This window comes from Haliotis rufescens, unplaced genomic scaffold (assembly GCF_023055435.1).
Source record: "Haliotis rufescens isolate VD_foot unplaced genomic scaffold, xgHalRufe1.0.p SCAF_1, whole genome shotgun sequence".
In the NCBI taxonomy this organism is placed as follows: domain Eukaryota; kingdom Metazoa; phylum Mollusca; class Gastropoda; order Lepetellida; family Haliotidae; genus Haliotis; species Haliotis rufescens.
This window is the reverse complement of record NW_025963779.1, coordinates 3170110-3196877: the sequence shown is the minus strand read 5'-3', so window position 1 is coordinate 3196877 and position 26768 is coordinate 3170110. Positions and strand designations below refer to the sequence as shown.

Below are 26768 nucleotides of genomic sequence, written 5' to 3'. Positions count from 1 at the left end.
TCTACGTGTACTTCATCGCTGCGGGATGCAGCTGATATTTACCCTGAATCACTGTGCCACTGTGTGTGTCTGACTGTGATTTGAGCCAGTGAAGCGCGATGTTTGCATGACCAGTTGTTGGCAGGGAGCCACTTGCAGGCATTTCCAACTTGAAACAGATTCTATTGATTTATGGATGGCTTTCAAGGAAGGCTGGAAAGTGTGAAAAAAGTGTTTTTCCGTTACAGCTTATTACATATTGAAACAAGTGACAGTGTGTATGTTTTGAGTAGTTTGTTAAATTGGCATAGTGATAAATGAAAGCTTTATGGGAAATGGTTTAGAATTCTGTCCAAAAATGTTGATATCAACTGTTGAAAGTCAAGTTAACTATGTTTCAGATGTCTTTTCTGCTTTGGGGGGCAAAGTTAATGTTGTTTTTGGTTTATGTGGTCAGTTTTAGGGAGATTCTGTTTACCGGTACTAGTATATGTTGATGGAACTCTAATAATGGGGCCAGTTGGGTAGCCTAGTGTTTAAAGCGCTCGCTCATCACGCCGAAGACCCGGGTTCGATTCCCGTCATGGGTCTAATGTGTGAAGCCCATTTCTGGTGACCCCCACCCCGATATTGCTGGAATATTGCTAAAAGCAGCACAAAACCATACTCACTCACTCACTCACTTTAATAATGGTTTTGTTGAATAAGTTAGAATCTTGAGCTGACCTGAACAGACTCCTTTCAGTTCTAGTGAACTTGTATGCTGGTGTGTTGTCTTTCGTAATATCCATTTGTCTATCTGTTTATCAACTTTTGTTTTTACAAAGCCTTGGAATCCATGAAGTAACATTACATGGGTGAGCCTAGTATTGGTGTCTCTAATATCAAGGGGCGATGGGGTAGCCTATTGGTCAAAGCGGTCACTCCTCACACTGAAGACCCGAGTTTGTTTCTCCACATTGGTACAATGTGTGAAGCCCATTTCTGGTGTCCCTTGCCTGATATTGCTGGAATATTGCTAAAAGAGGTGTAATGTGACTTATGGAGCTAAAGCAGCTTTCATTGTAGGCACATTTGGTGTGATATCTGTCATTGCACTTTCAAACTCACTTCATTAATAGTCCAAAATACATAGACGGTTACTATGGTTATGTCTACAACTATCAGCACTAATGGCATCAGAAATAATAGCAGTATGGAACTGTCTGACACTGGTGTTAATACTTAAGCTGACAATAAGGTCATTGTTGCAGAAAGAGTAGAGACATGCCTAGTGCATTAAGTGGTGCATAGGAAATATTCATAGACCCCAACCAACATGTGTATGTTGAGCACTTTCTCACTCTCAGGAACAGACTCATGCTAAACATGGTAGATTTACTGTGTAATTTGTAAGGAAACAGTATTGTGAACCGATGAAGTGCGACAGCATTGTTTGATGGTTAAAGATGGACGTATTATACTGATTACAGAATGATGTTTGTTGTTTAGTGCCACAATCAAAATCACAACCACGATGAAGTCAGAGAGCCTGACCCCCTGATTTCGTCAGCAGCCTAGAGTGCCTTGGTGCCAATTCTACTGTAGCAAAATTTAAAATGGTACCATATTGCCATATTGATTTAAAATAAATCCTTAGCTGAAAATGTTAGGTCCAATTGTTTTGAGGATATATTATCATGATGTGTTTCTTTGTGATATCGTTTTAAGTTGTGTAGGAGATACTTGTCTGGACATGTATGAATATTGTGGAATGTGAGTTGATTAATTGCATTATTGATGCAATAGCATGTGATCTAATGCAAGTGCATTGGGTGTTGATGCAAGTGATGTATGGCCCTTACATATGTATTCATATAGTCTGGTATGGATATGAATTATAGATGGATCATATTTCACATTTGTAGAATAGGCATGCAGGTGTTTGTGATGACCTTCTGATGCTCATTGGCTCAGGGCCTTTCAGTCAGCCCTTGTATGATGTTGTGATGAATCTAATCCCAGGTGTAACAGTAAAGGTACAGGTGTATGATGTTGTGATGAATCTAATCCCAGGTGTAACAGTAAAGGTACAGGTGTGTGATGTAGTGATGAATCTAATCCCAGGTGTAACAGTAAAGGTACAGGTGTATGATGTTGTGATGAATCTAATCCCAGGTGTAACAGTAAAGGTACAGGTGTGGGATGTTGTGATGAATCTAATCCCAGGTGTAACAGTAAAGGTACAGGTGTGGGATGTTGTGATGAATCTAATCCCAGGTGTAACAGTAAAGGTACAGGTGTGGGATGTTGTGATGAATCTAATCCCAGGTGTAACAGTAAAGGTACAGGTGTGGGATGTTGTGATGAATCTAATCCCAGGTGTAACAGTAAAGGTGCAGGTGTGTGATGTTGTGATGAATCTAATCCCAGGTGTAACAGTAAAGGTACAGGTGTGTGATGTTGTGATGAATCTAATCCCAGGTGTAACAGTAAAGGTACAGGTGTGGGATGTTGTGATGAATCTAATCCCAGGTGTAACAGTAAAGGTACAGGTGTGGGATGTAGTGATGAATCTAATCTCAGGTGTAACAGTAAAGGTACAGGTGTGTGATGAATCTAATCCCAGGTGTAACAGTAACAGTACAGGTGTGTGGTGTAGTGATGAATCTAATCCCAGGTGTAACAGTAAAGGTACAGGTGTGTGGTGAATCTAATCCCAGGTGTAACAGTAAAGGTACAGGTGTGAGATGAATCTAATCCCAGGTGTAACAGTAAAGGTACAGGTGTGTGATGTAGTGATGAATCTAATCTCAGGTGTAACAGTAAAGGTACAGGTGTGGGATGTAGTGATGAATCTAATCCCAGGTGTAACAGTAAAGGTACAGGTGTGTGGTGAATCTAATCCCAGGTGTAACAGTAAAGGTACAGGTGTGTGATGAATCTAATCCCAGGTGTAACAGTAAAGGTACAGGTTTGAGATGAATCTAATCTCAGGTGTAACAGTAAAGGTACAGGTGTGAGATGAATCTAATCTCAGGTGTAACAGTAACGGTACAGGTGTGTGGTGTAGTGATGAATCGAATCCCAGGTGTAAGTAACAGTAAAGGTACAGGTGTGAGATGAATCTCATCTCAGGTGTAACAGTAACGGTACAGGTGTGTGGTGAATCTAATCCCAGGTGTAACAGTAAAGGTACAGGTGTGAGATGAATCTAATCCCAGGTGTAACAGTAAAGGTACAGGTGTGAGATGAATCTAATCCCAGGTGTAACAGTAAAGGTACAGGTGTGAGATGAATCTAATCTCAGATGTAACAATAACGGTACAGGTGTGTGGTGAATCTAATCCGAAGTGTAACAGTAAAGGTACAGGTGTGTGATGAATCTAATCCCAGGTGTAACAGTAAAGGTACAGGTGTGTGATGTAGTGATGAATCTAATCCAATAAAGGGTCCCAAGTTCATATTTTTACTTACATGTTAATAACTGAGTAAATATTTTAATTCACTAGCCAGAATGAAATCCAAGTGCCATGCAGATTCACACTACCTAAGACATGTAATATTGGCAAGTAACTTAACTTATTATAATGATGAAAAAAAGATGATGTTTATTTGAAACTTGTTTCTTATTTCTTTCTTCTGTACCAATACAATCTGCAGTATTGAATATAATCTTCGGTTCATCCACATGTCCTCATCAGTTTTCATATCTACTGTATGAAATTGTAGCGAAATAGCTGATTTGGATGTGGATGTTTTATGTCTGTTGCATGAATTGTAGTCTCTACACTTTCTATGTCTGTGACAATCACTATGCACTTTGATATTCTCTCGGTGCAACTTCTGACTGAAATGAACAAAATCATTATTTCCAGCAATAGATCACAAAACTTTGTATCTGAAGATTTCTGGTATCGTAACCAATCAAATTTCTAGCAACCATGACTCCTTAAATACACATGATGAAACATTTACTACTTTTGATTTCTTTTCTTGGTGATAGATTTATCGGTTTCAGTCATGTTAACTTGAAAAGATGTACATTGTCATTCGGTTTCCTTTTAAATTTCCTTTCAAACTGACAGGAGTCACCATGTTTACGTGTCTGCTACACAAGGGATTGTGGGAACCCTTTCTCATCCAACTCAAATTTCAAATTTGTATTGACCAAGTTGTTGTCACCTGTTCGTTTACCTAATTTTTGTAATTTTTTATGTAATTTTTTTCTGCGGAAGACAAATAGGTGAGGGTGAAATGGGATTTAACGTCGCGTCCAAGATTATTGTACTTATATAGCGACGTGCATGTACGTGTGTGTGTGTTTGTGTGGCTGCTTGTACTAGTCTGGACTGATGCCGATTTATAGTGCTAGCTCACTGAGATACCATGCCGCAGTTTAACATGAATACCCAACTGCGACACAGTATACTGACTCCGAGCCGACCAGTCCTTGTTTTAGCCCCTTAATGCCGAGCGCCAGACAGGGTAACATCAAGTACCATCTTTTAACGTCTTTTCGTATGATGCGGTCGGGGATTGAACCCCGGACCTTCCGCTCTGCGGGCGGACGCTCTATCACTAGACCACGGAGGCGGTTGGAAGACAAACATGTTTCTATTACAAATGTAGGGATTGTGTATGTTTTTCCACACTCTACAAGAGACAAGCGTTTTAAATGATTTGTTGCATTTCCAAAATTTCACGTGCAAATGCGACCAATTCACTCGCAACTTGCAGTGCATGTTATAAAGAGTGGCTGTTTACCTTCTGTCTACATGGTGTTTGTACAGGGGATTTGCTTCACGGAGACCTGGCTCATTGAGTGGGCTCACATTATCTGTGGAAATTGTATCATGTAGTTATCAAACTCCTATTCCTCAGATATGGATCTGCTGCCGGAGTTTTGCACATTCTGTTTGATTAGTCGTGGTTACTATTAACAACATTATACTCCTAGGAGACCTTCATCTTCCTACCTTCGCTATCATTCATCATTTCCCACATCTTTTGTTGGAAGTATTTTCTGTCAGGAGACGTAGTCCTGCAATAAGTATGCAATTTACCTGTTCCACACACCTCTGCCCCTCGTCAGAATGACACTGACCACGCTATGCTGAATACATGGGAGCAAAGTCCAGAGAAATATACACTAGTAATGCTGCAATAATTGCTGTGCATCCTTTGTGTTCTATAATTCATCCCCAGCAAGTCTCCGGGCTTCGGTGCCAAGTGTTTCATCTGCTGGACTTTTCCAGTCTATTATAGGGAATTTAATCAATACTTCTAGTAACATAGTGGGACTGAATTGGGAACAGTGCTAAGTTTGTGATTGTGTAGTTAGCCGCTCGCCCATTGTGTTGCCGTCTCATTAAGATACAACCTGTTTTACATATCTTGCATCGTCCTTCCTGCTGGCTTAATGAGACATCAATTAGTTATCTTGTAATTCCTGTTGTGCAGTCAGCGACATTTACGGCAAGATGAAATTGTTCCTTCTGGAGTATATGAGTTAGTATTTTGTCGTTGTTGTGATGTTTACTCCTCCTGTGTCGGATATATGAGGGAGCCAGGCAGGTAACTATCAGGCAACTGTAGTGACGTCTTGTGCATGCCCACACTCGTGAACAAGGGGATGTCTGTATAAAGACAGGGAGACAGGGAGACATAATCACGTACTTACTGGCGTCTATTGAAGGCTGAAGGTGACAAGCCTCCTTGTTAATTCAATCTGCATCAGGCACGTGGAGGTTGGCATTTGTGACTTGTTGCCTGCTGTCCGTCTTGACTTGTACATGGTATAGTGGGGTGAGATATTCCTGTGTACATGGTATAGTGAGGTGAGATATTCATGTGACTTGTACTTGGTATAGTGAGGTGAGATATTCCTGAGTACATGGTATTGTGAGGTGAGATGTTCCTGTGACTTGTTCATGGTATAGTGAGTTGAGTGATATTCCTGTGTACATGGTATTGTGGGGTGAGAAATTCCTGTGTACATGGTATTGTGGGGTGAGATATTCATGTGACTTGTACATGGTATAGTGGGGTGAGATATTCCTGTGTACATGGTATTGTGGGGTGAGAAATTCCAGTGTACATAATATAGTGAGGTGAGATATTCCTGTGACTTGTACTTGGTATAGTGGGGTGAGATATTCCTGTGTACATGGTATATTGGGGTGAGATATTCCTGTGTACATGGTATTGTGAGGTGAGATATTCCTGTGTACATGGTATAGTGAGGTTAGATATTCATGTGACTTGTACATGGTATAGTGGGGTGAGATATTCCTGTGTACATGGTATTGCATGTGGGGTGAGAAATTCCAGTGTACATAATAAAGTGAGGTGAGATATTCCTGTGACTTGTACATGGTATAGTGGGGTGAGATATTCCTGTGTACATGGTATTGTGAGCTGAGATATTCCTGTGTACATGGTATAGTGAAGTGAGATATTCCTGTGTACATGGTATTGTGAAGTGAGATATTCCAGTGTACATGGTATAGTGAGGTGAGATATTCATGTGACTTGTACATGGTATAGTGGGGTGAGATATTCCTGTGTACATGGTATAGTGGGGTGAGAAATTCCAGTGTACATAATATAGTGAAGTGAAATATTCCTGTGACTTGTACATGGTATAGTGGGGTGAGATATTCCTGTGTACATGGTATAGTGGGGTGAGATATTCCTGTGACTTGTACATGGTATAGTGGGGTGAGATATTCCTGTGTACATGGTATATTGAGGTGAGATATTCCTGTGTCATGGTATAGTGAGGTGAGATATTCCTGTGACTTGTACATGGTATAGTGAGGTGAGATATTCATGTGACTTGTACATGATAAATTGGGGTGAGATATTCCTGTGTACATGGTATTGTGAGGTGAGATATTCCTGTGTACATGGTATTGTGAGGTGAGATATTCCTGTGACTTGTACATGGTATAGTGAGGTGAGATATTCGTGTGTACATGGTATAGTGGGGTGAGATATTCCTGTGTACATGGTATAGTGAGGTGAGATATTCCTGTGAACATGGTATAGTGAGGTGAGATATTCCTGTGTCATGGTATAGTGAGGTGAGATATTCGTGTGTACATGGTATAGTGAGGTGAGATATTCCTGTGAACATGGTATAGTGAGGTGAGATATTCCTGTGTCATGGTATAGTGAGGTGAGATATTCGTGTGTACATGGTATTGTGAGGTGAGATATTCCAGTGTACATGGTATAGGGAGGTGAGATATTCCAGTGTACATGGTATAGTGAGGTGAGATATTCCTGTGTACATGGTATATTGAGGTGAGATATTCCTGTGTCATGGTATAGTGAGGTGAGATATTCCTGTGACTTGTACATGGTATAGTGGGGTGAGATATTCCTGTGTACATGGTATATTGAGGTGAGATATTCCTGTGTCATGGTATAGTGAGGTGAGATATTCCTGTGACTTGTACATGGTATAGTGGGGTGAGATATTCCTGTGACTTGTACATGGTATAGTGAGGTGAGATATTCCAGTGTACATGGTATAGTGAGTCGAGATATTCCTGTGTCATGGTATAGTGAGGTGAGATATTCCTGTGACTTGTACATGATAAAGTGGGGTGATATATTCCTGTGTACATGGTATAGTGAGGTGAGATATTCCTGTGTACATAGTATTGTGAGGTGAGATATTCCTGTGACTTGTACATTGTATAGTGAGGTGAGATATTCCTGTGTACATGGTATAGGGGGCTGAGATATTCCTGTGTACATGGTATAGTGAGGTGAGATATTCCTGTGAACATGGTATAGTGAGGTGAGATATTCCTGTGTCATGGTATAGTGGGGTGAGATATTCCAGTGTACATGGTATAGGGAGGTGAGATATTCCTGTGTACATGGTATAGTGAGGTGAGATATTCCTGTGAACATGGTATAGTGAGGTGAGATATTCCTGTGTACATGGTATATTGAGGTGAGATATTCCTGTGTACATGGTATAGTGAGGTGAGATATTCCAAGTATATGGTATAGTGAGGTGAGATATTCTTGTGTACATGGTATAGTGAGGTATTCCTGTGTACATGGTATTGTGAGGTGAGATATTCCTGTGACTTGTACATGGTATAGTGAGGTGAGATATTCCTGTGACTTGTACATGGTATAGTGAGGTGTGATATTCCTGTGACTTGTACATGGTATAGTGAGGTGAGATATTCATGTGACTTGTACTTGGTATAGTGAGGTGAGATATTCCTGAGTACATGGTATTGTGAGGTGAGATGTTCCTGTGACTTGTTCATGGTATAGTGAGGTGTGATATTCCTGTGGCTTGTACATGTTATAGTGAAGTGTGATATTACTGTGAGTTGTACATCTTATAATGAGATGTGATATTCCTATTGACTTGTACATGTTATAGTGGGGTGTGTGATATTCCTGTGGTGTAGGATTGACTATGACCTGTACATGTTATTGTGAGGTGAGATATTCCTAATGACTTGTACATGTTATAGTGGGGTGTGAGATATTCCTGTGGTGTAGGATTGACTGTGACTTGTACATGTTATAGTGGGGTGAGATATTCCTGTGGTGTAGGATTGACTGTGACCTGTACATGTTATAGTGGGGTGTGAGATATCTTTGACCATGTTGACTTAAACCATTTTATGGTTGATATATAACGTATCTAAAATTTTGCATAATGACCTATATTTGCATCAGTTTCACTAGTTAAAATGCACGTTCAGAATGGCCAGTAAATTCCTGTCTCAGAATCAATTGTAACAACAATAGCGTGACATCATCATAACGGTTAAAGTCGTAATTTAGAACATTGTCATTGGATCAATGTGAAGCTAAGGTCAAGGCCATCATTGAGGTTAAGGTGATTATGGTAGGTTATTGAAAGGAGTTGTAATTATTGCCAGTTGCTGAAGCGAGTCCTCTGTATTACATCTGGAGATTCTAAGAGCCATGGTCAAGGTTGCAGCAAAATGTTTTGTTAGTCTGCATACAGCGGTTTTGTGATTTATATTTTTTCATGATGGTCATCTTGTGAATATTGCATGAGCTACATTCCTGTACTGAGACAAGCCCTTCAAGACACTGTTTCTCCAATGACATAGCCTCTTGCACTTTCCACATCTACCATGTCACAGGCTGATGCATCAACTGCTGCTACACCGATTGATGTTCCTGTCTGGTGTTTGTGTCTCCACTCGGGACTACATTAACTCAAATGTCATCCATCTTGTATTGATATGATGAGAAGGGCTTTTATTTGGAAATGCTATTCTTTGTGAGGTGATTTGAGTAATAGAAACAGTTTATATTTTTGAGTGTATTGTCAATTTTGTTCATATATCCTTTTGGAAATTGTTTTGTAAATAGCTATAAAGGAATATTTGAAATATATGTATATAATATGTAATCATGGTAATAGCAAATTAGATTTTTTTTGTAAATCTTCATTATTTTCTTATTTCATTATTTTCCAAAGCTTATCACCCCGTAGAATTGACTAGTGGATCTTGTGTCATGTTGATGTCAAGAGACTCAAATGTTGATTTGGTGGTCACACTGACTGCTCTTGAGCATGTGTTGTAGACCAGGCTAGACCTGTAGATCATGAGGGGCGGTCGGGTAGCCTAGTGGTTAAAGCGTTCGCTCGTCATGCCGAAGACCCGGGTTCGATTCCCGACATGGGTACAATGTGTAAAACCCATTTCTGGTGTCCCCCGCCGTGATATTACTGGAATAATGCTAAAAGCGGCGTAAAATCAAACTCACTCACTCACTCACTGTAGATCATGCAGTTCACAGGCAGACAACACAGATGCATCCAATGAGGTCATTATAAACTTTGGACAAGATGTTTCTGTACTGTTAATGCATTTAAAAAAAACATATTAATTATTGCTTGATTTCATTCCTATTGCCTGTGTCCAACCTTACAATGGTGTGTCTGGCCCAGGCTTGACTTCAGAACAGGTCATCATGATTGAACTAAGGTATTGCATGCACTCTCCTTCCTTAACTATGGATCGCCCTGTAGTCTCATCAGTAGATCAGATACCCATCACCATAATCATGATAGATGGTGTGAAATCGTCTTATGAACCCAAGGATATTAAATAATAAGATGTTGCGTTTTGTGATGTGGTAACTCGACTGATAACAGAACCAGTAAGAGTTGACATTCTTTAGCCGTACGTCCTGATTGCGCCCCACACTGATCCTGTCTGACTCCTGTCTTGTTGTGTGCAGCATACAGGATGTTTGGGAAGAGGCTGGACACGACGAGGAGGCTGGTGGTGTCCAGCAAGGTGTGGATGAAGACCATCCCCACCCAGAACTGCGATGTCCTTCTCACGTTTCCTGCCAAGGCTGATGATGCAACTCTCATGTGGCTCCTTGCACGGCTCAAGACTCGCACTCCCCAGATCATCGTTCATGTCCGTCATCACAGCAACTCTGGCATATATGGCTTCTACATGACAGCTACGTATGAGAAGTGAGTTGTTTGTTTAGGCTATGTGCGCCGTTACCATTGATGCTTTCATTGTTATTGGGCTATCCACTGTCAGGACTCACTCACTCACTCACTCACTCACTCACTCACTCACTCACTCACTCACTCACACACACACACACACACACACACACACACTCACACACACACTCACACACTTGCTTGTTGCTCATGCTTTCAGTCACTGGTTTACTGTGTCAAGACTCTCAAGGTCACTGTGGTGTAGCTGAAATATTTCTGACTGTTTCATTTGACAATTTTACCTCACTCACTCCACTGACTTTCTGAATCAGCGTTTCTGCTGTGATGAAGCAGTAGGTTCTATATGGTGATTGGTATTGTGTAAGCCAAGTCTACGTATTCCACCAAGATCAGTGCCTAGTAGATCTTATACCCCACCATGAAGAAAACAGGCTCTTCGAAGCATCATGCTCTTTCTGAGTCAATGAAAGTCATGTGACATAGCACAAGTTAACCTCCACTCAATCGAACAACTGTTTTCTGTCAATTTTGAATTTGTTTTAATTCTTTCACAATAGCAGCTTAAAACATGTTGGTGAGATAAATTTGTTGTAGCAGTATCACTCAGGGTACATGGGGTTTTATGGGTCTTGCATTAGGTTGAATACCACAACCCGGAGGATCACGTACCCCTCGTGACCCTGCTACAACCTACAACCTACCATGTAGATGTGGTCAATATTTGACGGATCATCGTTTGCCGTTGACAGTTTACTGAAAGGGACGGAGGAGCTGGGCATCAAGAAGCCGCTGAAGACGGACTATGGAGGCGGGATGAAGGAGTTCACATTTGAGGACCAGGATTGTTTCGCTGGTGTTGAGGATGAGAAGTCCTTCCTGACCAGCCAGGAAAGACAGAGCATCCTCTACCACCTGCTGTGTGAGCTGCGAGCTGTGGAGGGAGAGCAGCTCGCCAAGATCAGGTTCCTGGAAGGTCAGCCCATTGGTGAGTAGCAGTTACACCTAGTCCAATAATATTTATAATATGAATGGAATGATTCTGCTGGGAAGTAATAAATACAATCCAATACATTACTGGGAGGTAATAACAATCCAATAGGTTACAGGGAGGAAATAACAATAACAATAGATTACTGGGAGGTAATAACAATCCAATAGATTTGAGTGAGGTAATAATAACCCTGTAGATTACTGTGAGGTAATAACAATAGATTACAGGGAGGTAATAACAATAGATTACAGGGAGGTAATAACAATAACAATAGATTACAGGGAGGTAATAATAATCCAATAGATTACTGGGAAGTACTAACAATAACAATAGATCACAGGCAGCTAATAACAATAACAATAGATTACAGGGAGGTAATAACAATCCAATAGATTAATGGGAGTTAATAATAATGCAAAAGAGTACTGGGAGGTACCGTATTTTCTTCAGTATAGTGCACACTTTTTTCCTAAAAAACACAGCTGTGTAGAAGGGGGTGCACATTATAACGCCATAATGAGTTTTGATGTATTTTCCCCCCCCCAACGCAGACATTACCGTGAGCACGTAACACCGGAAATACCATGTCAACATATCCATACTGGAGTACACAATGTAATCATATAATTTCACTGTCTGGTTATAAAAAGTGTTCATTGTACATCTGGACTTATGTTTGTAACTTATTTAATTAATTTTATTCAAAATTCCATTAAATATTGTTTTAATTAATTTCGACGAAATCGTGTGTGAAGCGATCGTAAGATCTCACAACCCACTGTTATTAACAGCAACCACTGTCAGATTACCACTGTTGACACCTTGAAACAAACTTTAGTTGACAGAATGGATACATATATCATAAATGCCATACTTTGATTTGTTAAAAGTAGTTCTTGCGAACAAGTGCGCGGGAGCCTCGACGGTGACTGGTCAAATTGTTCCAATTGAAAAAATAACTGTCGGTCGCAATCAGCTGCACCGAAGTGCTACGTTTAAGGTTATATATTTAATTAAAGTTGCAACTAATGTAACATGGTATTGGAACATATTAATCCTGATACAAAAATAGTTTCAGATACAATTTTTCCCGATCCTTGCATTAAAATCCTTTGACGTCATATCAGTGGGTAAGTTTTAACCAAATCACCGGTAGATTCCAAGAAAAGGTGTGTACGGCTTATTGCTGTTTCCTGGATGTAAAACAATGCCTAGCAGAACAAGAAATACAGTTTAAATGGTAAATCAACATGTCTGGTGATTTTGTTTGAAATTTGTACTGACCAAGTTTCTCATCACCCGTTCGTTTACTGGAATTCACTGAAGGGGTACGGTGTAATTTTTTTCTGCGCATAATATCCGACTATTTTTTCAAAAATACTGAATCCGCTAGAGGGGGGTGCTCATTATACTTGGGTGCGCACTACATTGCACTATGCTCAAGAAAATACGGTAATAACAATTTTATATCACGTCATGCCTTCCGAGCGTGCATGAGAAAGGAGTTATCTTCTATAAATATTTGCCCTCAAATTGAGGCTCACAGAGTTGCTTCAGACAGGTGATTGTTGTGATTTGAAAACTCTGTTCAATCAGAATTGATAATTTCCATAAGGCTTACATGATCACTCTGCCGAGGGACTAAAGTAAGTGAATCATCACAAGGCAGACATTGCAGTGATCAGTGTCTCTGTTTCCTCCTGTAGTTCCCCGCCTGGAGTCCGGGAAGGTCATCTCCCAGGTGTTCCCGCTCCACAACAAGGACGACCTCGCCGAGCTGCGCAGCTGCTGGGTGCAAGCTTTCTTCCGGAAACAACCACAACGTAGGTGAAATATAGCTGGGCATGAGTGAGTGAGTGAATGAGTGAATGCTGTTAGATGAAGCAGTGTCCAGTGTTTCATGGCGATCAGTAAATACTGTAAATATAGAAATTAACGCGAGTGTGAATAAAATGAGAGTGGTGTTTGCTTGCATTAGTTAAACTTTGCATTTTTGACTATGAACAATAAGACGGCCTCACTGCACACTTTGGATAGCAGAAATAGCAACTTGTATATAAACAAACACGGTTTGAGGTGGGAGTTGCATTAATATTGAGTCACATTTTTGGCTAGGGGTCAGCGGTCGCATTAATTTGGAGACGAATTAATTTCAAGATTTACAGTAACTGAGAAGAATCCAACTACAAACCACTCTGACACACGATCAGCCAGGTCATGCATGGTTTACATCTGATCCTCGTACAACAAGTGTAAGGTACTGGAGTCCTGCTCTAACCTGTCATCCCCCACAGGGATTAAATGAATACATTCATCATGAATTAACTCTAACAACCACCTTAATCTAGTCAGGAGTGAATGAGATAATGTCGGTAGCCATCAATCCACCCAATCCCCATTGAGGCACCACATGAAGTCTGGGTGTTGGGTGTCCACTCTTTTCAATCCTTATGAGACAAGGGAGTTAACTGACTATAAGAGTCTTGATCCACCTTTCCCGAACCTGGCTGGAATTTTGGAGTTATAATTTGGTTGGACTAATGAGTCTATACATAGTCTAATCAAAATCGCATAACGGAAGCAACATCCAGTTCATAAACAACATGGTGACCCATGCAAATTACAGTCCATTGCAGGATTTGCTAAGCATGTGCACCACCAACTGGGCGTTGACAGATATTTACCAAGTCTTTTCATGTTTTTAATCAAAGTACTCAAGTAATACTCCACGAAGTTAGACCTGTTTTATTACAGTTTAGATTTGGATATCAGGTTGCACAGGCGATTGTCACTGAAATCAGGAATTAGAGTCCATGTCAGGTTGGAGACTCGAGTTTTCGAGTCAATGTTTTCTACACATCAAATCCCTGGTAAGATTCGGTCAAAACTCTTATATTGTTTTTCAGCTTTTGCCAAACCTTTCCAATGTGGGCATGACTAGATGGCTAAGTGGTCTGAAGAGATTTGTTCTTTGCGCTACTTTTGCATCCCTTGGTTGTGGCAGGATCTGCTGATTCAGATGTAGTTCAAATCCCATAATGTTTTGATAATGGTCCTGTTGGCACCATACCGGTGCTTGTATGTGTCACCTGCGTGGTCAGAATCTGTAGCCTTGCATTGCTTTGGGCTTTCCTCCCACATTAAGAGTGCATATAACTGACATATTCTATATTTTCTGAACAACATAAATTAGGAATCATGAATATTTGGGGGGATATATTTTTGTAGTGAAGGCTGCGCACAATGTCATTAAAATATCCCCCAAAATATTCATGATCCTGAAGTTTTTGGTTCAGTGTATTAACCATATTTAATGTGTTTAACTGTTGCTATAGTTATACCATGGTATAAACTCTTGAAGAATCGACTGTAAATGAAGTATTGTAATGATAATTAGAGGATGGTATTTGATGTCATTCTATTGTTTTAGCGATCCATTATTTTCAGGAATGGACAGTTGATTGTGTTCACTGGCTCTGTTGCATGAGCTCCGTCGTTAGCTTATTTTTACAATGCAAGTTACACAGCTCTTTAAAATGTTTCGATAAATTGTAAGAGTAGGGATGTGTTTTAAGTAGGAGAATTTAGCTGTTGGGCCTCGGTTCCATTATTTTGAAGGAATAGAGAGTTACTTGGACATTCTCCTCAACATATTTATTTTGCTTTCAGAGAAGATCTGTGAGTACTTTGGTGTGAAGATAGCTCTGTATTTCGCCTACCTGGGACACTACACCATGTCCCTGTGTTTCCCAACACTGCTGGGGATGGTTTTCTGGTTCATTCAAGATTCACAGGTGAGATCATATGTCATTTGGTTCACAGATGAGATCATATGTCATTTTGTTCACAGGTGAGATCATATGTCATTTGGTTCACAGATGAGATCATGTCATTTGGTTCACAGGTGAGATCATATGTCATTTGGTTCACAGATGAGATCATATGTCATTTGGTACACAGATGAGATCATATGTCATTTGGTTCACAGATGAGATCATGTCATTTGGTTCACAAGTGAGATCATATGTCATTTGGTTCACAGGTGAGATCATATGTCATTTGGTACACAGATGAGATCATATGTCATTTGGTTCACAGATGAGATCATGTCATTTGGTTCACAGGTGAGATCATATGTCATTTGGTTCACAGGTTAGGTCATAAGTCATTTGGTTCACAGGTGAGATCATATGTCATTTGGTTCACAGGTGAGATAATATGTCATTTGGTTCACAGGTGAAATCATATGTCATTTGGTTCACAGGTGAGATCATATGTCATTTGGTTCACAGGTGAGATCATATGTCATTTGGTTCACAGGTGAGATCATATGTCATTTGGTTCACAGGTGAGATCATATGTCATTTGGTTCACAGGTGAGATCATATGTCATTTAGTTCACAGGTGAGATCATATGTCATTTGGTTCACAGATGAGATCATATGTCATTTGGTTCACAGGTGAGATAATATGTCATTTGGTACACAGGTGAGATAATATGTCATTTGGTACACAGATGAGATCATATGTCATTTGGTTCACAGGTGAGATCATATGTCATTTGGTACACAGATGAGATAATATGTCATTTGGTACATAGTTGAGATAATATGTCATTTGGTTCACAGGTGAGATAATAAGTCATTTGGTTCACAGGCGAGATAATATGTCATTTGGTTCACTGCTCGCAAACTTTGGAATCACTAAAGATGTGAGGCAGTCAAGGATGTTGTGATTTACATCTGTGAAACAAGGAATTCATCAGGTCAAGCAGAGAGTGTCAGACTGCCAATCCGGTGGTCAGCAGGGGTCAGAAGTTGATGGTGCCAATAGGGGGTTTTCTTCCCTTAAGTCTACTACACATTTCTCCCATGGGAAGACTACACTCTGCTGGTCCATATGTTTATTTTATTTTACAGATCACAAACATAATACAGTTTTTGTTCCTAATATATTAAGAGGCATTAAGAGGCTAAAACAAGGACTGGTCGGCTCGGAGTCAGTATACTGAGTAGGATATTCATGTTAAACTGCGGTATGGTATCTCAGTGGACTAGCTCTTTAAATCAGCATTAGGCTGGACAAGCAGCCATAAACACACACAAGTCGCTATATGAATACAATAATCTTAGACATGATGTAAAACCCCATTTCACCTCACCTCACCGTGTCATAAATATCATATATTAGCTATTAATAATATGTATTACCATATTCGACGTAATAAGCGCCCCGCTCTAATAAGCGCCCACGGCGATATTTTCCAATATATTGGCTAGTGAACAATCCCAATTAGCACCCTTCTGACTGATCAATGTACGCAATTCGTGTACATTTATTCGTGTATAATACCCACTGGTGTGTTATATGCACCCTTAATTACGGGCAATTAAATTCTGGAAAAATATATCTGTCGTGTAAAATACGTACAGATTTTTCTTTTGTATCATTTCAGGCTGTCAGCAGAAACCATAAAATTTACGATCTTTCGACTCTTTCACCCAAATTATATTCTAATAAGAGCCCCCTATTTCCAATTTCGAAAGCGCCCTGGGCACTTATTACGTCGAATACGGTATGCAAGCTTTTGAATTCTTGATATATGATATTTACATTTACGCATGATGGTAATAATCTTTGTATCAGGTAATGTCATTCTTAAAATAACAGTTGTTCAAGACATAATTTCACTCAATGAAATAGCGTCAGTAATAGCTAATGTATACACATTTCTATTGCCCGATTTCATATGCAGTGCCAAAGTGGCAGCACGTTTGATTGTTTGTTTGTTGCCATGTTTTGGTGACACGCGTTAAAACCCCTATCTAAACCTGTTGGGAACATTAGTCATTAGTGTTTGAGAAACAAGGCATTGTATCAATGTATGAAGCTTTAACGTAGTTCTGCTAGCCAACCTCATTTGCATACTTATCTAATCATGATACCTACTTTATCGGAATGTTTTATTGAATCGATAAAACAATCCATTATATGAAAATGCTTATTCAGCTCTGTGTGAAGAATGATGTTGACGTTTTTTAAGTTTATGACAGCTTGATATGAATGACATAGAATGGTATTAAAATATTGCTCACTAAACCTTTCATTTGAAGTGAATGCCGTACACTCCCAGGTGAGCTACAGTGCTCACTAGATTAGTGAATGAGTGAGTGTGGCTTTACGCCACTTTTAGCAATATTGTATCAATATCACGGCTGGGGATACCAGAAATAGGCTTCACACATTGTACCCTTGTGGAGACTTCATGACGAGTGAACGTTTTGACCATTAGGCTACCCCACCACCCCTCACTTGATTGGTGGTAACGAGATTGGATTGGGTTGTGTGGCTCAGTGACTTTGTTCACTATGTGGCATCATATGGCTCAGACTTGATTACACACAGGCTGTCAGGGTAAAGCAGGAATATCGTGCTGACTGTGTAAAACACCAAACAAACAGAGTTTTTCGGCTAGTTTTACAAACATCTGCTTTCTTGTTGTGAAACCTGTTCTGTAAGGTGTTGACTGTGTATCTGTCTACTCTCACACACAAATCATGCTCTCATGGTCACTCCAGGAAATCTTGTGCGTTTATCTTAAACAAGAGGCCGATAGGGCCTGTATCGCTCACCTTGATTTACGCAATCATGACAATATATACATTTGCATAGTTCATCAAACTTAAACATGTGATAGACATCAGTTCTAGGCATAACTGCTTTTTTGAGAATTCCAGACTGTTCCTTTGAGACCTTGAACAAATTTCCTTGTTTAAATATGTTTTCCCTGCTGCATCTAGACATTTCAAAAGAGCATTCCTGTAAACAAGTGATTGTTTGGTCTGGCTTCATGGAATCATGGGATTGGCATCTATGTACTACTTGAGTGGAGAGCAAAGGTCAAGTGCTTGTGGCCACTATGTCACTACATCAACTCTGAGACAGTTTTCAGATGAATTATTAATCCAGTAATCAACACTTAAATGTGTTTGCCTCATGGCAGAGGTCAAGCCAACTGACACAGTAATTCACTGGTGATGTGTTAACAGATAATGCCAGAGGTATTGAAAAGTGCGGCATACGGCACACTGCATGTTGTATATTTGTCGTCTATGGTAACATACTGCATGTTGTATATGTGTGGTCTATGGTAACATACCGCATGTAGTATATGTAGTATATGTGCTGTCTATGGTAACATACCGCATGTAGTGTATGTAGTATATGTGCAGTCTATTGTAACATACTGCATGTAGTATATGTAGTATATGTGCCGTCTATGGTAACATACCACATGTAGTATATGTGCCGTCTATGGTAACATACCGCATGTAGTATATGTAGTATATGTGCCGTCTATGGTAACATACTGCATGTAGTATATGTGCTGTCTATGGTAACATACCGCATGTAGTATATGTGCCGTCTATGGTAACATACCGCATGTAGTATATGTAGTATATGTGCCGTCTATGGTAACATACCGCATGTAGTATATGTAGTATATGTGCCGTCTATGGTAACATACCGCATGTAGTATATGTAGTATATGTGCCGTCTATGGTAACATACCGCATGTAGTATATGTGCTGTCTGTGGTAATATACCGCATGTAGTATATGTGCCGTCTATGGTAACATACCGCATGTAGTATATGTAGTATTTGTGCCATCTATGGTAACATACCGCATGTAGTATATGTGCCGTCTATGGTAACATACCGCATGTAGTATATGTAGTATATGTGCCGTCTGTGGTAACATACCGCATGTAGTATATGTAGTATATGTGCCGTCTATGGTTACATACCACATGTAGTATATGTGCCGTCTATGGTAACATACTGCATGTAGTATATGTAGTATATGTGCCGTCTATGGTAACATACCACATGTAGTATATGTGCCGTCTATGGTAACATACCGCATGTAGTATATGTGCCGTCTATGGTAACATACCGCATGTAGTATATGTAGTATATGTGCCGTCTATGGTAACATACTGCATGTAGTATATGTGCCGTCTATGGTAACATACCGCATGTAGTATATGTGCCGTCTATGGTAACATACCGCATGTAGTATATGTGCCGTCTATGGTAACATACTGCATGTAGTATATGTGCCGTCTATGGTAACATACTGCATGTAGTATATGTGCCGTCTATGGTAACATACTGCATGTAGTATATGTGCCGTCTATGGTAACATACCGCATGTAGTATATGTAGTATATGTGCCGTCTATGGTAACATACCACATGTAGTATATGTGCCGTCTATGGTAACATACCGCATGTAGTATATGTGCCGTCTATGGTAACATACCGCATGTAGTATATGTGCCATCTATGGTAACATACCGCATGTAGTATATGTAGTATGTGTGCCATCTATGGTAACATTCCACATGTAGTATATGTGCCGTCTATGGTAACATACCGCATGTAGTATATGTAGTATATGTGCCGTCTATGGTAACATACCGCATGTAGTATATGTAGTCTGTGTGCCGTCTATGGTAACATACCGCATGTAGTATATGAGGTAGAAAAGAGGTATTGAAAAGTGCGGCATACGGCACACTGCATGTTGTATATGTGTCGTCTATGGTAACATACTGCATGTTGTATATGTGTGGTCTGTGGTAACATACCGCATGTAGTATATGTAGTATATGTAGTAAATCTAGTAAATGTGCCGTCTATGGTAACATACCATGTGTAGTATATGTGCCGTCTATGGTAACATACCGCATGTAGTATATGAGGTAAATGGTGCATCTATGGTAACATACCGCATGTAGTATATGAAGTATATGTGCCGTCTATGGTAACATACCACATGTAGTATATGTGCCGTCTATGGTAACATACCATATGTAGTATATGTGCCGTCTATGGTAACATACCATATGTTGTTCACTTTCACTCGATCTTTGACAACAATGCTCCCATTATTCAGATTGGTTTCATGTATTTTATCACTGTTGCTGTGATACAGTGATTGATTTGTCCACAATACAACTCATGCAGTTTATCATTGTTTGTAAGAAACAAATTTTGAAATCTGCTCCAAGACTGTACATGCTGTAGTCAATGTAATCAATGCCGATCAGCTGCCCCATGACCACATAACTACAAGCACAGGCGTTAACATCCTCCATGACCACATAACTACAAGCACAGGTGCTAACATCCTCCATGACCACATAACTACTACCACAGGTGCTAACATCCTCCATGACCACATAACTACTACCACAGGCGCTAACATCCTCCATGACCACATAACAACAACCACAGGTGCTAACATCCTCCATGACCACATAACTACAACCACAGGCGCTAACATCCTCCATGACCACATAACTACAACCACAGGCGCTAACATCCTCCATGACCACATAACTACAACCACAGGCGCTAACATCCTTCATGACCCCATAACTACAACCACAGGCGCTAACATCCTCCATGACCACATAACTACAACCACAGGCGCTAACATCCTCCATGATCACATAACTACAACCACAGGCGCTAACATCCTCCATGACCACATAACTACAACCACAGGCGCTGACATCCTCCATGACCACATAACTACAACCACAGGCGCTAACATCCTCCATGACCACATAACTACAACCACAGGCGCTAACATCCTCCATGACCACATAACTACAACCACAGGTGCTAACATCCTCCATGACCACATAACTACAAGCACAGGCGCTAACATCCTCCATTACCACATAACTACATCCACAGGCGCTAACATCCTCCATGACCACATAACTACAAGCACAGGCGCTAACATCCTCCATGACCACATAACTACATCCACAGGCGCTAACATCCTCTATGACAACATATCTACAACCACAGGCGCTAACGTCCTCCATGACCCCATAACTACATCCACAGGCGCTAACATCCTCCATGACCACCACCACCTCAACAGTACATCACCATCATTGGTTTCTAATTAGCCTCTATTGAATAACAAGCATGGGGATGTTCCTGCAGCAGCCCTTGACTAAAGTTTGTGTGTACCAGTATCTATGACAAGACAACATGTGACAGCTGCATGCAAGGTCAACTCGTGCACTGATTCCAATCATCGGTCTACAGTCTCATGCAAACAGGCTGCATAGTACAGCATGTATCAGCGTTCTTTTACTATCTAGTCCCTAGTCATTTATTGATATCACAAGTTCGATTTTGAGATACCAATATATCCAACATATTTTTAGATATTACATTGAATTATTGATATAAAAAAATGAATTATTGATAACAATCATTTGTTTCTAGGTTCATTGAAAATATGAATTCTCCCTTAAAGTCATACTGCAGTAAAAAAATAAGTTACGTATAAATAATATTGTCTGTCATGCTTATCATGCATAAAGAACATTGGATATTTTCATTTGGGGATGGTGAATTATTTTAAATAGATTTAAAATATTTATGCTGTTTAATTAAGGTTGATATTCTAATAATGAGTTATATTACCCACATTCAAATCAAATTTGTGATATTAATAAATCATTAAACGATATCTAAAAATTAACTTTGTGATATCAATAATCATGTTATGAATAAGAGAATGCCTGCTCACATTTTGTACAGGAATAGATAGCCTGATGTGTCCATGCATATCCATTTCTGGAAGTTACGGGTTGTGATGCGGCGTGAAATCACTCACTGTCCGCCTATTAAGGACTGATCTGAATATTCATGACCATTGTTAGCTTTTAGATGTATCTGGGTCATGAGTGACTGTGTCTTAAATGGTTCCTCTCGTTATTAATGGCAACGATCGCTTCTGAAACCATTGTCCTGCATTATTTCCAATTGCTGCCATTTTCATGCAGTTCAGTGCCGCAGTGAATATTCGTAAAGATGAACATGAAATCAAGGCAGCTGTTGTGGAAAGGGTAATAAAAACTATCACAAGTTCAATTTATTGATCATAAATTCGCCTTTATTTTATGATATCACAAATTGAATTATTGATATCACAAATTTGATTATTAGATATTCAAAAATGAATTATTGATGTCACAAACTTGAATTTATGATATCAAAATATACTTAAGACTCTTAGATATCACAAATTCTATTTAGTGACACCAAAAAATACCTCTCTATATATGACAAAATACATTTTTAGATGTCGCAAATTTTATTTATGATATCTAAAATTCAAATTTGTAATATCAATAATTATCTCATGATATCAATAATTGTTTTATGATATCATTAAATCAAATTTGTCATACCAATAATTCATTTTGTTATATCAGTAAACAAATTACTGATCAATTAATAAAACGAGGAATAAATATTTAAATGGCACTTTATAAGCATGACATTGCCAGCAATAAGTGTGTTTTTGCATGCGTAGGTCGGGGGTTCTGTGTGTGCTTTGCGAGTCAGTATCGCAAGAGGCAGGAGGTGAGAAATAATAACATAAAAACTAGTTGAGATTAATTTCCTTAAATAAATAAATTTTACGATAAATATAATTAAATGAATAGGTTTTAAATAATGCATGCATTTCAATCAAACACATATTTTTTTTATATATTTAGATATTTTAAGATAAGCTTGGTCATAAAGTAGAAAATAAATCTGTCCTATCCATACTGCAATTCATTCAGTCAGACTTTAATATTAATATTTCGTTTTGTAGATGCTTAGATATAGGGACTAAGATGTATTGAGCGGGTTTATATCTCTCACTCACTCACTCACTCACTCACTCACTCACTCACTCACTCTTGCGTTCAAAAGCTGCGATAGGGTTACCACACTTAACACTGAACACACATAGTAGTGACAGTATGTGATTGAGGTTTAGTGTGGCTGGAACATAATTTTCCAATGCAGTTGTTTGCCACCACAACAGTGACTCACTCCCTATATACATTTAATATGGTTTAAAAAATAATATTTCTTCAGGCATTTGAAACAGTTTGGAAATTTGTTAGGGTAGAGATTTTGTTTGAAACACCTAATGCACTTCTTATAGTCATCATCTCGTCTGTCTGTCTGTTCCATCAGTCCGTATTTCGTTTGCGGAACATAACTTGAAAATCATGGAATTTTTCATCCAAATTTGGTACATATATTGAACAGGAGCTGAAGTGGTGCCTTTTGCTGTTGTAGGGGGATTTGTCATCTTCTGATCACTCTTGTTTATCTTGACGAGATCAAAGGGAAAAAGGTGTAGAATATCTGTTGCTGATGTTTCCAGTAAAGCTGCGTGTTGACTGTAGAATGCCGATTCAGCTTTGTCCACATGTGTAGTGTATCAGTCATCAGATACCTGCTGATGACAGGAAGCTCCATTAGCAACCCTCATACTTCATGTGACTCAAGCCTCATGTCAATTGTGGTTAGTGTCGTGCAGCGTCTCCGTGTTACTGATACCCTCCACCTGATCTCCATTAGCACTCTAGATGCTTGGCGTGATGCTCTGTGTGATGCTCAGCGTGATGCTCGGCGTGATGGTCGGTGTGATGGTTGGTGTGATGCTCAGCGTGATGCTCGGTGTGATGCTCGGCGTGATGCTCGGCGTGATGCTTGGCGTGATGCTCGTCGTGATGCTCGTCGTGATGCCCGGTGTGATGCTCGGCGTGATGCTCTGTGTGATGCTTGGCGTGATGCTCGGCGTGATGCTCGGTGTGATGCTCGGCGTGATGCTCGGTGTGATGCTCGACGTGATGCGCGGTGTGATGCTCGGCGTGATGCTCGGTGTGATGCTCTGTGTGATGCTCTGTGTGATGCTCGGCGTGATGCTCGGCGTGATGCTCGGCGTGATGCTTGGTGTGATGCTCAGCGTGATGCTCGGGCGTGATGCTGGGTGTGATGCTGGGTGTGATGCTGGGTGTGATGCTCGGCGTGATGCTCGGTGTGATGCTCGGCGTGATGCTCGGCGTGATGCTGGGCGTGATGCTGGGCGTGATGCTTGGTGTGATGCTTGGTGTGATGCTCAGCATGATGCTCGGTGTGATGCTGGGTGTGATGCTGGGTGTGATGCTCGGTGTGATGCTCGGCGTGATGCTTGGTGTGATGCTTGGTGTGATGCTCAGCATGATGCTGGGCGTGATGCTGGGTGTGATGCTCGGCGTGATGCTCGGTGTGATGCTCAGCGTGATGCTCGGGCGTGATGCTCGGTGTGATGCTGGGTGTGATGCTGGGTGTGATGCTCGGCGTGATGCTCGGTGTGATGCTCGGCGTGATGCTGGGCGTGATGCTGGGCGTGATGCTCGGCGTGATGCTTGGTGTGATGCTTGGTGTGATGCTCAGCATGATGCTGGGTGTGATGCTGGGTGTGATGCTCGGTGTGATGCTGGGTGTGATGCTGGACGTGATGCTGGGTGTGATGCTCAGCCTGATGCTCGAGCGTGATGCTCGGGCGTGATGCTGGGTGTGATGCTGGGTGTGATGCTGGGTGTGATGCTGGGTGTGATGGTCGGCGTGATGGTCGGTGTGATGCTCGGCGTGATGCTCGGCGTGATGCTCGGCGTGATGCTTGGCGTGATGCTCGTCGTGATGCTTGGTGTGATGCTTGGTGTGATGCTTGGTGTGATGCTCAGCATGATGCTTGGTGTGATGCTGGGTGTGATGCTGGGTGTGATGCTGGGTGTGATGCTTGGTGTGATGCTCGGCGTGATGCTTGGCGTGATGCTTGGTGTGATGCTCAGCATGATGCTGGGTGTGATGCTGGGTGTGATGCTGGGTGTGATGCTCGGTGTGATGCTGGATGTGATGCTGGACGTGATGCTGGGTGTGATGCTCGGCGTGATGCTTGGTGTGATGCTTGGTGTGATGCTCAGCATGATGCTCGGTGTGATGCTGGGTGTGATGCTTGGTGTGATGCTCGGTGTGATGCTGGATGTGATGCTGGACGTGATGCTGGGTGTGATGCTCGGCGTGATGCTTGGTGTGATGCTTGGTGTGATGCTCAGCATGATGCTCGGTGTGATGCTTGGTGTGATGCTGGGTGTGATGCTCGGTGTGATGCTGGATGTGATGCTGGACGTGATGCTGGGTGTGATGCTCGGCGTGATGCTTGGTGTGATGCTTGGTGTGATGCTCAGCATGATGCTCGGTGTGATGCTGGGTGTGATGCTTGGTGTGATGCTGGGTGTGATGCTCGGCGTGATGCTCAGCGTGATGCTTGGCGTGATGCTCAGCGTGATGCTCGGAGTGATGCTCGGAGTGATGCTGGGTGTGATGCTGGGTGTGATGCTCGGCGTGATGCTCAGTGTGATGCTTGGCGTGATGCTCGGCGTGATGCTCGGAGTGATGCTCGGCGTGATGCTCGGCGTGATGCTCAGTGTGATGCTCAGTGTGATGCGTGATGCTGGGTGTGATGCTGGGTGTGATGCTGGGTGTGATGCTCGGCGTGATGCTCGGCGTGATGCTCGGTGTGATGCTCGGCGTGATGCTCGGCGTGATGCTCGGTGTGATGCTCGGCTTGATGCTCGGCGTGATGCTGGGCGTGATGCTGTCATTGTGAGCGCCGATGTTTAGGACATTCTAATTCAATTGTGTGGGGCGGTTGGGAAGCCAAGAGTGGTTAAAGTGTTTGCTTGCATGGCTAAGACCCAAGTTCGATTCCCGACATGGGTACAATGTGTGAAGCCGATTTCTGGTGTCCCCCACTGTGATATTGCTGGAATATTGCTAAAACCATACTCACTAACTAATTCAATTGTGATTAGAGTTATCCCACTTGTCTATAAAAAAGAAGAAGTTATGATATGGAGAAGAGACTCTTTTTATATCCTTGGGTTTAAAGTTTTATTGTTAATTTTACAGATCTTGTCCAGGTTAATACATGTTCAACTCTCATTATCTGGCTTTGATTTGGATCAAGCTTACTGCCAGCCGAAGTTCAATATTTACCAGATAGCTTCAGGTGGGCCAGCCTGCTCATTGGTTAATATCAGATGGATCAAAGGTCACCCAAACAGGTTCATATTGGCTGGCAATGGTGACCTGACAACATGGACTCCTTACACATATATTGACTTACTCAGGCAAAATATAATTATGTAAACCAAACAGTCCAAACTGAAAACAAGTTTTCTGTATGGACATTCAGAGGTAGGACAGTATGTTTTTTGGTTCAATTTTCCATATCTTGTGATAAAGATAGTTCTCCCTGAACTGGTATTGTGATGGACTGCATAAATACTGGTAGTCGCAAGACATGGCTCATTATGTTTCACTGTGCCCTTGGTGGATGGGTTGTTGCTCAGTCTGCCCACCAGTGGTTTGTCCGGA

General features: G+C 41.0%; 1 protein-coding gene across 1 annotated transcript in view; it reads left to right on the top strand.

The window, feature by feature from the left end:
* Positions 1-26768, top strand: part of LOC124147018 (anoctamin-8-like) — a 58897-nt gene that overhangs the window by 15656 nt on the left and 16473 nt on the right. The window contains exons 2-5 of the mRNA XM_048396415.1: positions 10225-10471; positions 11221-11456; positions 13169-13285; positions 15132-15256. Of these exons, the coding sequence (XP_048252372.1) occupies positions 10225-10471; positions 11221-11456; positions 13169-13285; positions 15132-15256 (725 nt within the window). The remainder of the gene's footprint in view (positions 1-10224; positions 10472-11220; positions 11457-13168; positions 13286-15131; positions 15257-26768) is intronic.